This window comes from Staurois parvus, unplaced genomic scaffold, assembly GCF_062004578.1.
Source record: "Staurois parvus isolate SC_StPar_1 unplaced genomic scaffold, SC_StPar_1.0 ptg000173l, whole genome shotgun sequence".
In the NCBI taxonomy this organism is placed as follows: Eukaryota; Metazoa; Chordata; class Amphibia; order Anura; family Ranidae; genus Staurois; species Staurois parvus.
In genome coordinates this window covers 1,950,124-1,967,951 of record NW_028317969.1, presented here as the reverse complement: position 1 = coordinate 1,967,951, position 17,828 = coordinate 1,950,124, and the positions used below count along the sequence as shown (strand labels likewise).

The following is a 17,828-nucleotide window of genomic DNA, read 5'->3' as shown; positions in this document are numbered from 1 at the left end:
ACTGATTATGTTCATTCAGGAAAGGAAGAGGCTGGTACAGTAAATGTGACATATTTACCAGAACCTTCCTCCACTCTCCATCCTGAAGGATCCTATTGTGTGCTTGCAGCTGCAGTGGGAAGGAGGAAGAAAGAAGCCAGCAGCACTGCGGGGGTAGGGACACAAAGGGGCCCTGGGCAGTAGAGGGAAAGGTATGGTGCACAGGGATGGCGATTGGTAAGGTGGGGGGGGGGCAATTACCCCTTGATCCCCTGTATGGCACTCTCTGCAACAGCCAAAATCCAGCAGGAGAGAGAGGAGAAGAAGCCAGCTTTCAGCTGCTGCAGAGAGCCAGACAGGGGATTGCTTCCAGCAATTGCCCCCCCCCCCCCCCCCAGCCGTGTCGATCACCCAGCTGCCTGGACCCCATGCAGGAGGACCAGTGGTACCCCCTTATCCACGGCCCTGTTCACACGGGCGTATTACAGCGCACACTTGTGTAAGGGTCATGTCGCCCACATAGAGATGCATAGGTGTTCCGGACAGGTGCATGACTGTGCAGGCAGTCCCATTCATAAACTAGCTGGAAAATAAATCAAGGTATAATAAATTACTAGCTGCTATCACAATAACAGATATACTGCATATTGGTAAAGGAAATCATTAAATAAGTGCTGCTCTAAAACGTCAAACACCATTCAATAAGTGGAACAATAAATCAAAAACAGTTCATAAAAGACTAACATAAAAGTCCACCATCCAAAGTAAAATAGAAAGCTTGCGATAGCTCTTCCTTTCACTGAATGCAGATCTTCCCACCTAAGGATAGCACACCACAGTGTTAGATCTGTGACAAACCCCGTAAGGGAGGAGCCGCTGTCCATGACGTCATCGCGCATCCTGGAGTCCAGAAGCGGCCCATTTGAGTCCTTGGGCCAGCTTAAATGCTGCTATAGGCATTGTTTCTTTTATGGTTGTATTCATTATTTTAATTTTGTAGCATCCTTGGCTTTGTTTTTATGGATACTGCAGTGTCTTGAGGATAACGAACAGAGACCTGTATAGGGGGACGGAGCAGGATCTCGTACACAGAGGTGTATATTGACTTCTCTTAGTGAGAGGGTCAAATCATTCTGGTAAGCGTGTTTTATTGAGCATGCAGTGAAAGAACACTGTGGTTGACTTTTAAGTGCAGCGCTTATTTCATGAGTCCCATTCATGTCAACTGGGACGCAGCGGCTGCACAGACACAGCTGCTGCTCCCAATTTTATAGCCATCAGGTGCACAGCCCCGGACACAAAGGGGGATTATTTACTAAAACTGGGGAGTGCAAAATCTGGTGCAGCTGTGCATAGAAACCAATCAGCTGGTCCTCCTCACCTCCCGTGTCCTATGTCTCTCAATGGGAGCGAGATCTAGGTTCCTCCATTGCTGCGGAGGATTGGCGCAAGGCCTGGAAGATGGTGGCGAAATGTTCTTTCAATACCGTCACTCTTGACGCAGCCTACAAAGTTCTCCTGCGGTGGTACTGGGTCCCGCCTCAGACTGCTCACTTTAATCCGATTGGTGGAGATAGGCGTTATAGGAACTGTGGTCTACATGGGGACATCCTGCATATCTGGTGGTCGTGCCCACAATTGATAGGCTTCTAGTCTAGGGTTTTTGGTTTGCTACAAACATTATTTCATATTACAGTGCGGAAGGATGCAAGAGTGGCCCTCCTGCATTGTCCAATTTTGGGTCTGTCCATGTCTCAGCAGAAATTGGCATCCTACCTATTCATTTTGGCCAAACGTGCTATATCTCAAGCCTGGAGAATCCTTTGGTTGCCTTCCAGGGTGTGAAGACCTGGCTGAATGCTATGATGATCAATGAACAGATGTCTAGCATTCTTCGGGATTCTCATCTGAGATTCCTTGAGGTTTGGGAACCTTGGATAAATTATTCCTTGCCATCCTTGCCTCTTACTAGTTATGGCCTCTTGTAGTCGTTGCCAGTGGATCCGTGATTCTTCCATTCTTTCTCCCTGAATCTTTTCTCCCTTCCTTATTTCTTTCTACTTTCCTATACTTTCATCTTTTCATTAGTTTGTGCTTCTCTCCCATTTGCCCTGAGCTGATACTTCTCAGTAGGGGTTTTCCTCTTTGTTTTGTTTTGGTAAGATGATGGAATGCTGCTGATATTGCTTGGTTTGGCTTTTTGCCGTTCCCCCTTGGTACCATTGGACGTTCTGTTACTTGGCTAATACACCCTGCTGATTTGTATCTGCTTTTGTTGCGCTCTGCCCCTGCATGGGCTTTTCATGAGCCTGTTGTATTCCAAAAACGTCTTTAATATTGAAATAGAAACCAATCAGCTTCCAGGTTTTATTGCCAAAACTTAATTGAACCAGCTAAAGTTAGAAGCTGACTGGCTACCATGCACAGCTGCACTAGATTCCGAGTGCACCAGTTTTAGTAAATCTACCCCAAACTGTCTGCATTTGGGACCATGCACCTGCACAGTCACGACGTTCCAATTCACATGAATGGGATAGCCTGTATGGGGATGCATGGAACACATGTGCATCCCCATGCCAGCAAACACCACCCTTGCACAAGCGTACGCTGTAGTACACCCCCCTGTGAACGAGGCCTAAAAATAGGTAAAAAATAAATAAATGGCTAATTTTATGTTTCGGGGACTACAATGATATGACGACTAATACAAAATCTCTAAACTCTGTTTATATCAGGGGAACACCAGGCGTGCTCTTTCTTCCCATCAGACCGTGACACAACTGCCAAGCCACACATATAACCCGACCTTTCCAATGTAAGACACAGGCTGCAAGTTACAGATGAAAGTCTTATAATTCATGACAAATGCCTTGTTTATGAAATTGGCACGTTGCCATATGTACCGGATCTGCCGTTTCCGGCACAGATGATCAGTGACACAGCTTGTAACTCCCAGCTGGAGGATGCAATGCAGCCCCCCGGGGACAGCCACATCTGCCTCCCGACATGATACAACCCATTCATTAATCAGCATGAATGGATGGAAAGCCTACCCTGAAGGCAGGTCTACCTGGAGCCATCTGGCAGGGCAGGGGTTAACTCCCAGAACAAGCTGAATAAGTGGATATAGAAAGAGACCCTGGCACCAGCTTCAAACATCGCAGGGGTAAAAAAAAAACAAAAAAAACGCAGAAAGTGGTTTTCCTTTCCATAAATTATTTTTTATCCATTTGAACTGTGCCCTTGAAATTGGTAGAAAATATGACTACTGGAGGAAGAGACAATTCCATAGCACAGCTCCCTTCTTTCTTGCATGTCAGCCTCTCCTCTTCCAGGAGTGTCTAATTACTGTCTGTGCTGGCCTAGCTCCTCCACCTTCCCTACATAACTTTTAATGTATCTGCCAGGAAATGAGTGAATACAACAGAGCCATTCTCAATAAGAGAATTCTATGATTCCTACAGAGGTTGCTAGAGGTTTCTTGCTGGGGCTGATTGACCTCCCATGCAATGGTGCCTGCATAGTTCTGGGTTCAAGAACACTTGGCAGAGCCAGCAGTATGATACCAATGATCTTTTTAGGTATCTGTGAATGGATCATTATTATGATTATTCTTATACAGTATTTACAAAATTTACATTTATTATCTGAAGAGCAGAAAAGCATTTCACATCAGCACAACAACCGGCGTGAAAATGCAGCGACAGAGGAAGAGAGCAGCATCTCCAGCAATAGAGTGTATTGCTAACCGGACCAGGTCCAAAGCACCACTGAAAAAGGAAATTGAACTACCCGCAAAACGGAGGAGAGTCTGGCCAGCAAGAAGATCAGTTTGTGTTGGACAGAAACAGAGGGTCAGGACCGGATCACCAGTGGTTCCGGTCATTGCACAGACCCCATCAGATCACGGATATCAGCAGCAGGGGGTGAGAACCGGACCTCTAGTGGTTCCGGTCGTTGCAGAGACCCCATCAGATCACGGATGTCAGCAGCAGGGGGGGAGAACCGTTTCTCCATTGGTTCTGCTCATTGTAGAGAACCCCATTTTCCAGAGACCCCCTCCCATTGAAGAGCCGATGGAGGAGGACATAACAGGTGCCATCGAGAAGGACCCAGATAATGGCCAAACAAAAGTGTGGAGGATCAATTATCCACTTCCCACTGACCCATCATGGAACCTTTCTTGATGATGAAACCGGAATCAATGGCAGGTGGAGGATCGATATTCCTCTTGAGGAAGAGATGGACAGCTCTCCAGAGGGCATGTCCTATGAAGAACGAGAAGCTTTCAGGACCAAGCATTCCACTGGGTCTGCCCAACAGAGGGGGAGATATGAATGGAGCATCTCCTATGAAGAACAACGAGAAGCCCTCAGGATCACACATCCACATTTCATCGGAAATGCCGAACAGAGAGGGAGATTCCCATGGGGCATCTCCTATGAAAAAGGACCAGCAAATGCCAAAATAAAGATTGGATGCAGAAACTTCAAGCTCCCTCTTTGTACCATCTCATAAGAAAAGGCATGCCGACAGGCCGGACAAGCCTGGACACTTGTCACCTCGTGTCCACAAACACATACTGCTCCTTCCAGCATGAATCTACAGCGGACGAAGGAAGGAAGGAGCGCTGGCTTGCCAGACTAGCCAGAAGATGGATGGATGGTGGTTTGGGAGGTGTGGGGGGGGGGAGAGGGTTATGGAGTTGGGAGAGGCTGGGGTGAGGGCGGGGTGAGTAGGTGGGTGAGGGCAGGGAGGGGGGGGGAGTAGGGGGGTAGGTGATGGCAGGGAGGGGGGGGGAGTAGGGGGGTAAGTGAGGGCAGGGAGGGGGGAGTAGGGGGTAAGTGAGGGCAGGGAGGGGGGAGTAGGGGGGTAAGTGAGGGAAGGGAGGGGGGAGTAGGGGGGTAAGTGAGGGAAGGGAGGGGGGAGTAGGGGGGTGAGGGAAGGGAGGGGGGAGTAGGGGGGTAAGTGAGGGCAGGGAGGGGGGAGTAGGGGGGTAAGTGAGGGCAGGGAGGGGGGAGTAGGGGGGTAAGTGAGGGCAGGGAGAGGGGAGTAGGGGGGTAAGTGAGGGCAGGGAGGGGGGAGTAGGGGGGTAAGTGAGGGAAGGGAGGGGGGAGTAGGGGGGTGAGGGAAGGGAGGGGGGAGTAGGGGGGTAAGTGAGGGAAGGGAGGGGGGAGTAGGGGGGTAAGTGAGGGAAGGGAGGGGGGAGTAGGGGGGGTAAGTGAGGGCAAGGTAGTTGAGGGTGGGGTGGGATAGGGGTTGTGAGGTGGGGTCATGAGAAGAGAAGGCATGTCGGCAGGCCGGACAAGCCTGGATCCTTGTCACCCTGTGTCCACAAACACATACTGCTCCTTGCAGCAGGAGTCTACTGCAGAGGAAGAAAGGAGCGCTGGCTTGCCAGACTAGCCAGAAGATGGATGGATGGTGGTTTGGGAGGTGTGGGGGGGGGGGGGTTATGGAGAAGGGGGGTAAATGAGGGCAGGGGGGGGGGGAGAGGGGGATAAGTGATGGCAGGGAAGGGGGAGTAGGGGGGTAAGTGATGGCAGGGAAGGGGGAGTAGGGGGGTGAGGGCAGGGAGGGGGGAGTAGGGGGGTAAATGAGGGCAGGGAGGAGGGAGTAGGGGGGTAAATGAGGGCAGGGGGGGAGTAGGGGGGTAAATGAGGGCAGGGAGGGGGGGGGGAGTAGGGGGGTAAGTGATGGCAGGGAAGGGGGAGTAGGGGGGTAAGTGATGGCAGGGAAGGGGGAGTGGGGGGGTAAGTGAGGGCAGGGTAGTTGAGGGTGGGGTGGGATAGGGGTTGTGAGGTGGGATCATGAGAAGAGAAGGCAGACCGGACAAGCCTGGATCCTTGTCACCCTGTGTCCACAAACACACACTGCTCCTTGCAGCAGGAGTCTACTGCAGAGGAAGAAAGGAGCGCTGGCTTGCCAGACTAGCCAGAAGATGGATGGATGGTGGTTTAGGAGGTGTGGGGTGAGGATTAGGGAGATGGGTGAGGCTGCAGTGAGGGCATGTGGGGGGTGGAGTGGGGGGGTAAGTGAAGGCAGGGTAGTTGAGGGTGGGAGGAGTGGGGTCATGAAGAGAGAATGCATGCACACTAGTCACCCTGTGTCCACAAACATCAGTCAGGGAAAGGCATCAGGCAGAAGCGACAGCTGAGGAGGGAAAGGGGAATCCCTCTGACAGCTAAAGTGTCATCTGTTAAGGACGCGGCGAGCCCTGCTCCTTAACAACCAATGATTGCTGGCATTTATTGGTTTACATTTCAGCTGTTAGGGGGGAATCCTGTTGACAGCGGAAATAACCGAGCCTGAAGGTATCGGTTTCTAGTAATGCTTATATAAATGCTTAGTATTGGTGCAACCCTGGCCAATATACGTGTGCAATAAAAAAAATATAGAAATGAAAGGCCAAACATTTCTGTATAGATATAAAAACATTATAAATACTTTTTTTTCTCGTTTTATAAAGTGACCACATACCATATAAGCTGCTTATACAGCTGAGATCAGAGAGCTGGTGGAGGAAAAAGATATTCCCAGTGAATGGCTGTGCAGGGGGGCGCATGTGAGCAGAAGTCTGATCATTGGAGGAGAGCACACTAAGTTCCCAGCACAGCTAGAGAACTGACCACGCTGTGCTCTCATGCCTAATGTGGTCAGTTGTTAATAGGCAAGCTGAGGGACTGGCAGGAACACCAGGGAGTTTACACAAAGGAAGCAATACAAAGAGAACAGGATATTTTTCATACAAGTACATGGTACAGTAGGCACATAACAGGACTACGAAATATTGGGTATATTCAATATGGTGACCATTTTTTCATTAGTTAAGTACCAAGTCACTTTGTTGTTGACTTGGGCTGTGGTTGGCTGTCCAGACCACCAAGATTTCTACCTTAAACCTTTTTATTTTGTGTTGGACACAAACAGAGAAAAATGGAAGAGTGACAGCAGAAAGACAATCCAGTGATAAATTCATCTGCCTTTTTTTGGATTTTCTTTTTTTTAACCTTTTTGTCAGAGTACAGACATAGGTTTCTCTCAATCATGTTTAAATTTTAGTTGACTGACTCACTACCTCTGCTGGAAGTCTGTTCAGTTCATCAACTATCAGAAAAAATAATATTTTCTAAGGTGAGTTATGAACTTTCCTCCGTCTAGTTTGAGGTCATGTCTCTTCGTTCCTGATCTTCGCTCCATATTAGAAATATTTCCCTCCTGAACCTCATTCACACCCGTATTATATTGAGGCTCCATGCACACGGGGCGTTTTAATAACGCTGGTAACATTAGTTGTGTAAAGTCACGTTAAAAACGTGAGGTTTTTCAGTGTTTTTTAGCGTTTTGTATTAGTGTTTAACGGCGTTTCAAAAAAAGTCCAAAAATACTGGTTTGCCGTGATTTACCACGTTTTGCAGCGTTAGAGTGTTTTTACAGCAAAAAAAAAACTCCTCTAGAAACCCACTAATTCTGGGGGGTTTTTTTCCAGCCAAAAAATGTTGATTATAGTCTATCCTCTTCCATACCGGGCACTTTTACCCCCTTCCTGCCCAGGCCAATTTTCAGGTTTCAGCGCTTTCACACTGTGAATGACAGACAATTGCGCGGTCATACAACATTGTACCCAAACTAAAATTTTATCATTTTCTTCACACAACTAGAGCTTTCTTTTGGTGGTATTTAATCACCGCTGGGGTTTTTATTTTTTGCTAAATTAACAAAAATAGGCCGAAAATTTGGGGAAAAAAAAACACGTTTTTCTTTGTTTCTGTTATAAAAGTTTGTAAATAAATAATTGTTCTTCATAAATTTAGACCGAGATGTATTCTGCTACATGTCTTTGGTGAAAATAACCCAAATTAAGATGTATTTTTTAGTTTGTAGGAAAGTTTTAGAGTTCACAAACTATGGTATAGATCTGAATATTGATCAATCCTGAAGTACTGACAGCCGATCTCATTTCTTGAGGTCCAAGAATGTCAGAACAGTACAGATATCCCCCAAATGACCCCTTTTTGCAGAGTAGACAGTCCGACGTACTTCATAAGAGGCATGGCGAGTTTATTGAAGTTGTATTTTTTTGTCATAATTTTTCGGAAAATGAAAAAAATTATTTTTACTATTTTTTTTTTTACATACTGTCACCAGTGCAGTACATCATATAACTGGCATGGCAGTCAGGTGACGGTATGAAAAAAAAAATATAATTTTATTTTAATTTTTTTATTATTTTTAATTTTTTATTACTTTTTTTTTCTTTTTTTAAGATTTTTTTTTCATATTTCACTACGACCAATGTAGTACAATGTTACTATAGTAACATTGTACTACTTTGGGAAAGTGATCAGTATTTTTTATTTTTTTTTTTTTACACAATTTGCTTATAGCAAAGAATTACTTTGCTATAAGCAAGCATTTACCTGAATGACATCGATTCATTCAGGGTTTTTTTTTTTTGTGCTTAGCTGTGATTTGGCCACGGATAATCACATGACACAGCTGGGCTGTGATTGGCCCATCTTGTGCATGTGATCACTGTGACCATTCACAGATAGACACACTAGTATACAATGGATGGCATGAATGAAGCCATCCATTGTATACAACTGTCATGTGACCTGCTGTAATTGGTCACAGCAGGTCACATGGTACCGGCAATGGGGCTGTTACTCAGATCTGTCATCAGCTGTGTCCAAGGTACACGGCTGGTGACAGCTCACGCTGCTGTGCGGCTCTGCAGGCGCGCAAACTGCGCATGCCCGAAAGGACGCCATGTGGCATCCACTAGGAACAGTGAGTGTTTTTGCCGGCCGCCATTCGGCCATAGGCCGGGCGGGAAGGGGCTATAGTATGTGTGCATGGACACATAGGATAGCATGCTGGGAAGTTCACTGGCTGTAGAAAAAAACCTCAAAAGCCAAAAACAGCCGCTGTAAAAATGTCCAGTGTGCATGAGGACTTAAAGGTTTCAGTCATGTTCCTCTTTTCTTTTCTCAAGACTGTATTTATTAAATTTCTGCAGTCTTCTCCTGATACGTTTTATCCCTTAGAAAAAGTCCAGAGATGGACAACAAAAATAGTGAAAAGTCTATCTTATCAATATCCTTTTGTAAGTGAGGTCTCCAGAACTAGACACAGTATAGTAAATGAGGTTTAACTAAAGATCTATACCGAGCAGGGCCTTCAAACTGTGGCCCACGGGCCGGATGTGGCCCTTTGCTCGCCTTTGTCCAGCCCTTGAAGCACTATTCTTTCTACTGATACAAGGCACTATTCCTTCAACTGACACCAAAGACTGGGAACTGTCCCAACCACTGAAACCAGAGAATGGGAACTATTCCTCCCACTGACACCAACAATGGTGCATCATTCCTCTCACCAATATCAATGATGGGGCACCATTCCACCCACTGACACCAATGATGGGGCACCATTCCTACTACTGGCACCAATGATGGGGCACCATTCCTCCCACTAACACCAATGATGGGGCACCATTCCACCCACTGACACCAATGATGGGGCACCATTCCACCCACTGACACCAATGATGGGGCACCATTCCACCCACTGACACCAATGATGGGGCACCATTCCTACTACTGGCACCAATGATGGGGCACCATTCCTCCCACTGACACCAATGATGGGGCACCATTCCTCCCACTGACAGAAATGATGAGGCACCAATCCTCTCACTGACAGCAATGATGGGACACCATTCTTCCCATTGACACTAATGATGGGTCACTATTCCTCCCACTAATACCAATGATGGGCACTATTCCTCCCACTGACACCAACAATGGGGCATTATTCCTCCCAATAATACCAATGATGGAGCACTATTCCTTCAACTAATACCAATGATGGGGCACAATTAATCCCCACTGAACAATAAGCCTATGACATTGTTTACTCCCAGGTAAGAGCTGTGGTGATTTTCTTAAACTTAATACCAAGGCAATTTTGTTTACTCCCACTAGCCTCAGTCCAGCACCCCTGAAATTTGAAGGGCACTAAACTGGCCCTTTGTTTTGAAAGTTTGGAGACCCCTGATATTAGAGGAATCAGGACCTCCATCATCCTGCTGGTGATTACTCTAGCAATAACTAAAAATCTATATAGAGGAATCAGGACCTCCTTCCTCCTGCTGGTGACCCCTCTAGTAATAACTAAAAATCTATATAGGGGTATCAGGACCTCCTTCCTTCTGCTGGTGACCCCTATAGTAATAACTACAGATCTCTATAAAGGAATCAGGACCTCCTTCCCCTGCTGGTGACCCCTCTAGTGATAACTAAAGATCTATATAGAGGAATCAGGACCTCCTTCCTACTGCTGATGATTCCTCTAGCAATAACTAAAAATCTATATAGAGGAATCAGAACCTCCTTCCTCCTACCGGTAACCCTTCTAGTGATAACTAAAAATCTATATAGGGGAATCAGGACCTCCTTCCTCCTACTGGTAACCCTTCTAGTGATAACTAAAAATCTATATAGGGGAATCAGGACCTCCTTCCTTCTGCTGGTGACCCCTCTAGTAATAACTACAGATCTCTATAAAGGAATCAGGACCTCCTTCCCCTGCTGGTGACCCCTCTAGTGATAACTAAAGATCTATATAGAGGAATCAGGACCTCCTTCCTACTGCTGATGATTCCTCTAGCAATAACTAAAAATCTATTTAGAGGAATCAGAACCTCCTTCCTCCTACTGGTAACCCTTCTAGTGATAACTAAAAATCTATATAGGGGAATCAGGATCTCCTTCCTTCTGCTGGTGACCCCTCTAGTAATAACTACAGATCTCTATAAAGGAATCAGGACCTCCTTCCTCCTGCTGGTGACCCTTTAGGTGATAACTAAAGATCTTTATAGAGGAATCAGGACCTCCTTCCTCCTGCTGGTGACCCCTGTAGTGATAACTACAGATCTCTATAAAGGAATCAGGACCTCCTTCCTCCTGCTGGTGACCCTTCTAGTGATAACTAAAGATCTATATAGAGGAATCAGAACCTCCTTTCTCCTGCTTGTGACCCCTCCAGTGATAATTAGAAGATCTATATGGAGGAATCAGGCCCTCATTCCTCCTACTGGTGATCCCTCTAGTATTGTTGGGGCCAACAATGTACCCCCCTACATTGTACCCAAATAATGCAGGGAAGGATGGAGCTTCTGTAAGATTTTTATTGCTATCTGTATCTCTGTTGGCGAGTTTTACCATCACTTACTGTCAGGCCAGAAGATGATGAGAAAGCTCTCCAATAGGTAAAAAATATATTTTTTTTTAGTAACTCAAGCAAGGGGTTAGAGCTATGCATTCAATTTCCCGTCCTGGTGTCACAGGGACAGAAAGTGATGGAAAATCTTCCCAATCTGGTCACAGACAAAAATAATAACCTAACAGAAATGTTTATTTATCCTAATCATATTTAAAATTAAATTCTTGATGAACTGGCTGCACACTGGGCAAACCGTATCTGGTTTCAGATGAGCCAGACAGCACCATCAGATGAACCCCGTCGGCACCATTCTACCGGATGATATCTGTTGCCACTGTTCCAGGGGCGGACTGACAACTCATGGGGTCCCCGGGCAATAGGGGATCATGGGGCCCCTGTGTCCTTGCCCAAACTCAAAAAAGCCTATGAAAAAGGTACCAGGGGCATCTCATGGGGCCCCCTATTGACCCTGGGCCCTCGGGCAGTGCCCGAGTTTCCAAATGGTCAGTCCGCCCCTGCACTGTTCAGGTATTCTGACAGCCACCTCTGCTTAGTGTGGATTTCTCTATCCATGCTTAACAGCAACTATTTATTCATACAGCCGCAGCTGCCAGAATACCCAAATGGTAGTTATATCTGATACGGTGCAGTTGCTGGTCGATGTATTTCCAAACAGCTTTTAAAGTGAGTTTTGTGGAGCCAAAGGATGTCAACAGGGCAACTCTCAGCTCGAATTCTGTCTGATTTACCAGGAACTGGTTGAAATTCCAGCTGTGTATGGCCAGCTTAAAACAAAACTGCGCTCTAAAAGGGAAGTTCTGCTCACCCCCCCCCTTTTTTTTTCTTTTTGGGAGCGGGTACCTAGTTATCTGTTGTACCAGCTTCCACTTTCGCTGGCATGCACAGTGGGAAGCCGGCTGTGCAGCCACAAGGAACCACAACCAGCTTCCCACACTAAACATGCCAGCCGGGGTCTCAAGGACAGGCAAGGAACCAGCCCTGCTGAGGATGGTGCTGGAATCCAGGACAGGTTAGTATTTTAATAAAAAAGTCAGCATCTACAGTATTTGTAGGCCATTCATTTTTTTTTCATACTGAAGAACAGCTTAAAGTGGAGCTCCACCCAGAAGGGGAAGTTCCTCTTTAAAGACTGCTCCCCCGCTCCCCATTAAGGACTGGCACCCTTGGGGGGGCGGGGGGAGCGGGTACTCGAATTTGACAGGTAACCGCTCCCATTTTCGCTCCAATTGCCTAGGCGATCGGAAGTGGAAGGTGTCCTCCCTTCCTTCCTCCCAGTCTTTTGGGACACGTGACTGGTCCCAGAAGACTACAGGACCATTCAGGAAGCGCAGCGCTACTCGCACATGTGCAGCGGGTGATGCCGCAAGCTGTCGCAGCCGGGTGCCCGCACTGAAGATGCCGGCCCCAGGGAGAGAAGACGATCGGTAAAACGGCCTGCAGGGGACACACCACGGGACCGAGGGACAGGTGAGTGTGTGTTTTTTTAACAGTCAGCAGCTACAGTTTTTGTAGCTGCTGACTTTTATTTTTTGACAGCATGAGAGGAACTCTGTTTTAAGGGCTCATGCACACAGGACGTTTTGCAAACTTTCCTAGAAGCCTTTCCTCCTGGCAGCAGCGTTTTGTCAGAAAAAAAAAGCCTGACGCTTGTAAAAGTGTCTAAGTCCTCATGCACACTTGACATTTTGATAACGCTGGTAATGTTAGCTGTGTTAAGTCACGTTAAAAAAAAAAAACGGGAGTTTTTCAGCTCTTTTTAGCATTTTTTAATTAGCGCTTAGCGGCGTTTTTCCGCATTTGCATTTTTTAGAATTTTTAGCTTTTTTTTTACTAAAATAAACTTTTTTGGTTAAAAAAATATCCAAAAACGCCGGTTTGCTGCATTTTACAGCGATTTACCGCATTTTGCAGCATTAGAGCATTTTTACAGCTGAAAAACTCTAGAAACCCACTAGTCCTGGGGTTTTTTTTTTTAAGCCAAAAAACATCCCAGCCAAAAAACATTGATTACAGTCTACATGTGCATGGACACATAGGATAACATGCTGGGGAGTTTATTGACTGTAGAAAAAAACATCAAATGCTAAAAACAGCCGCTGTAAACACATCAAGTGTGCATGAGGGCTAAAGCTTTTACAAGCTTTTAGACGTGTTTACAGGCGTCAAGAGCTTGGATGTTAATTAATTTCATTGAGCAGAATAAATATTTATTCTGGCTATGATAATGAATAAACTCTCAAGTGCTAAATGCACCTAACGTTTAGCAGCGTTAATAATTTTTTCTGCCAAAACCAACACACTTGGTAGTGAGGTTCTTTTTTTGTTGCCTCTAAAAGCTCGTGCCACTAAATGCTGCTAAAAGCCTATGTATGCATGGACACATAGGCTAACATGCAGGAGAGTTTAGAGGCAGGGAAAAAAAAACAAAAAAACGCCTGACATCCTTAGATGCAGCTGCAAAAACGCCTAAGGCCCCCTGCACATTGCTGATGCTAAACGTGGGTTTAGGAGATTTTGGCTTTTTTTTTGCCAAAGCCCCTGAACTCAACATTATTTATTTATTTCAGGTACTTATATAGCACCATCAATTTACGCAGTGCTTTACATATATATTGTACATTCACATCAGTCCCTAACCCTCAAGGGGTGTACAATCTAAGGTCCCTAACTCACATTCATACATACACCTACTAGGGCCAATTTAGACAGGAGCCAATTCACCTACCAGCATGTCTTTGGAGTGTGGGAGGAAACCGGAGTACCTGGAAAAAACCCATTCAGGCACAGGTAGAACTTGCAAACTCCAGGCAGGTGGTGCCGTGGTTGGGATTTGAACCAACGACCCTAGTACTGCCAGGTGGAAGTGCTAAACCATTTAGCCACTGTGCTGCCCAATAAAAGCCTATGTGTCCATGTACACATAGGCTTTTACCAGAGTTTAGGAACAACAGAGTTTAGGGGCATTTAAACCTTCCTCTTCTAAATGTAGAATAATCGTGTTCAGGAGAGGAATGTTTTGGCCAAAAAAGTAAATGCAGCAAAAACGCATGTAAAGGCAGCTAAACGCTAGCCGCGTTTAGCGCTTGTCAATGTAGAATACTCTGGCCAATCAAATGAATAAACATCCCAGCGCTAAACGCAGTACCATGTCTACATGCGTTTTTGCCACGTTTAGCATTCTTCTGCTGCCAGGAGAGTTTAATGACTAGGTGAGTTCATGAGTACATGAGGCCTAAAAGCGACAAAAATGTGCAAATGCGTCTAAATGCTAGCCATGTTTAGCACTTGGGTGTTTATGTCAATTGAGAATACTGTGGCCAATCAAAAGAATAAACATCGAATCGCTAAACGCAGCAAAACACAGTAACGCGTTTACATGCGTTTTTCTGCTGCTAGGAGAGCTAAATGTTTAGGGCAGGTCACGTGTACATAAGACCTAAAACTAGCTATGATTACAATTATAACAAAATAACACTAGTAACAATTACTGTCGGTTCACATCTGTGTGGGTGGTGCCGCTGCGGGTCCGCACGAAAATCCGTGCAACCGCACCACCCGCACAGAGAATTGCTGACCCGTGGGCGGCTGCCATTAGTTCTAATGGCACGTCGCCCGCACTGGAAAACTCAACCATACTGGGAACCGAGGTTCCTGTGTGGGCTGCGTTTTCCAAAGTAGTGCAGGGACTTCTTTCCCTGCGTATCATGGGCACGGGAGTCCATTCAAATGAATGGGCTCTCATGCCCGTGCAAAACGTGGCCCGCATGGCCGCATAGATGTGAACCGGGGGTGAAGAAGGCTTGCCTGGTCTGTTCTAAAGACAGAACTGAACAGATGAAAAAGAAAAAATACTAAATGAAAAAACGAGAGAAAATGTAAAGCTCTTTATTAAACCATGGGACAAGTTTATATATAATTTAGAGAAGGCAGATACATTTTACCCATTATAACAGAGTACAGATGTGGCAGACATTAAAAAAAAAACAAAAAAACATAAAAACAACAACTTCACAGCAAACAGGTAAACTGTCAAACAATGTTGATCAAAAGGAACTCGCCAATTGGAAATAAATGATAACATGAAGTGAGAACCACCAATTTAAGAGGATGAAATGACATGCAATCCTGAAACTTCGATTCGTCAGTATCGGTTTGCACACAAGTGGAACACTTATACTATAAACACAATAAATGCATAATAAATTCAGTTATTTAAGGTCTGGAAAATACATTTACTTTGTGTGATACAGCAGAACATCAAGGTGTATCTAAACCCGAGAACAAAAATGTGATACATTACATTAACTTGATGGCAGCTGCATTTTTTTTTTCATGGTCTCTATTTTTACCTGGTGACCTTCCACAAATACACTTCCTGTTCTAGGGTGACAACACTCATTGACTGTACCTAACCCATGGAGGAGATGCGTTGCCACCCTTGGACAGAACTACAGAACATTCCTCTTCACTTCCCCATAACAGAGGGAGGTGTTCTGTAGTCTACAAAGAGCTATGGGAATATAACTGATAAACAGCAGAGAGCACAGGAAGTTATCAGCTCAAAAAAAAAAAAAATCTGTTAGGATCAAGTTTTTTTTTTTCTTAATTTTGCATCTAATAAATAGCTAAAACATTTTTTACGGTATATTTAAATACCAATAGAGAGCAAATTAGTTTACATACACCTAAATGAACAATTAAACATTTGTTTCCTCTTTCACGTAGGCTTAGGTCACTAAAGAATCAGATATGAAACACACATAAAATAACAAATCTATTGAAAAATAAACCCAATAATGTAACATTTATGACTTTACACAGATGGAAAAATCGGGTTGTTCTGAAAGTAAAAATATTTGAAATGGCAAATTTAGGCAAACTCTTGAACTTTACAGAAAACATATTTCACAGCATTGGCTCAAACTATTTTAGATTTTTTTTTTTTTAACTTGGATCTGTACACAGATATATGTGGCCCTAATGAAACTATAACCCAACTATTGTCTTAGAGCAAATCGCATCATGGTGACTGTGATGCGCAATGATTGCATGGCCACTTTAGCTTGAACACATCCTAAAGTAGTTACTAAGTTGAATTATTCTTTACTGACTAAGAATTCGATAATAAAAAATATTGTTGAAATTAAAGAGATTACACCAAATAAAAAAAAATGTAGAACTTAATAGTCAACCAACCATATAACAGTTCTTCTCTAGCCTTCGTATAGAACCAAAACATGAGTCTTTTCAGGCTTTAAAAGCAATAGAACATTCAATATTGGAGGGTTCTGCTCCATCTAAGAAGGTGAGGACGAAGAACATGACCTTTCGAATTTTGGCTAGCTCACACAACCTTTCTCCAAATTCTTGGACATCTGCCTCATTGCATTCAACCTCATCCTGTCCTGGTTTCATCCAGAAGATGGCCGATGGGTCAAGTAGCTGGCGGGTCATGAGGGGGGTGAGGTCTGGTGTCCAGTGTTGAGAGGTCCCCGTGATGACCACCTTGCCGGGTGATTTAAGATGGACCTTCCAACATATAAATCGAAGTTTCTGCTTGATGAAATCCAGGCGGTAGATATATTCGTTTGCTTTCAATAATCTTTCGCCATCTTGGGGCTTGGCGTTCTTTTGCTGGAGGCTGTGGGCACGTATACGCATGCACTTGGTAAGTGCCGTGTCTTCAGCGAAAGGGAGCTCAATGTCTGAAATCTCTGAAGCCATTGTCTTCAGTCTTTTCAAAGAGAACTCTTCAAGAGGTCTTCTCGTTGTACAAACCAGTAATGAACTAAGGTTGTGGTTACCTGCATCTCTCCTCTTCACCTTCCTCTCTCGCTCCAGTGCTAAGCAACCCTCTCCATTGAAGCAAGGCCTCCTTGGGGACTATTTGCGGATGCTCTCTTGCCTAATTTAGGGCTTAAGCACCACGTAATAGCTTATGTAAACACATCTAGAGGGAACTCAGTAATGGCGTAGGTTACCTTAGAAACTCTGCCAGGAGAAAAGAAACTGTAATAGTACAGTTAATAAGATGCCTTTACTGTACATCTCTGCAAGCTTGATCAAGGTTCTCTAGAAGAACGACTATGAATTCTGCTCCTATGATATTAACTAGACCAAAGGTATGTCCCCTTATAACCACAGATTAGTGTTGTTCAATTGTGACCATGATTCATTCAGGTTCCAAAAGTTGGCATCTCAGCTTGTTAAAGGTGAACTCCACTTTTAGAAAGAAAAAAAGTTACATTGTCAAACTTGTCATCAATTAAAAATTGAAGCTTTTGATACGATACTCACCTTTAGAGCCCAACCCCTTCCTGCAAGCCCAGTCTGTTAATGAAACCTACTTGGGGATGTGTCTTGATTCCATCCTGGCCTAACAGTGTACTGCTGGATACTACTATACGAATGCGGTTTTAGCCAACAGTAAGGAAAACCCACCACTGATGCTGGAAAAAAAGAGGAAGGATCCATCACGTCACAAGACTACCTAGAAGATACCTAGATACAAGGTAAGTATAATTTGTAATAGTATTGATGAAGGCAGCTTTGAAGGGCTTGGTGTGCATTGTTGCCAACAGTGTAGGTCAGTGTTTCTCAAC

At 44.9% G+C, this 17,828-nt stretch overlaps 2 protein-coding genes across 2 annotated transcripts in view; both read right to left on the bottom strand.

The window, feature by feature from the left end:
* The window catches only part of CAPN5 (calpain 5), a 176,651-nt gene that overhangs the window by 54,379 nt on the left and 104,444 nt on the right, over positions 1-17,828 (bottom strand). The window lies entirely within an intron of this gene.
* Positions 15,096-17,023, bottom strand: OMP (olfactory marker protein). Its single transcript, XM_089676753.1, has one exon. The coding sequence runs from the start codon at positions 16,948-16,950 to the stop codon at positions 16,474-16,476; it is 477 nt and encodes a 158-aa protein (XP_089532879.1). The 5' UTR covers positions 16,951-17,023; the 3' UTR covers positions 15,096-16,473.

Bases quoted from the DNA above. Each gene is read 5' to 3' on its own strand.
- OMP (XM_089676753.1), bottom strand. From the start codon at position 16,950: ATGGCTTCAGAGATTTCAGACATTGAGCTCCCTTTCGCTGAAGACACG.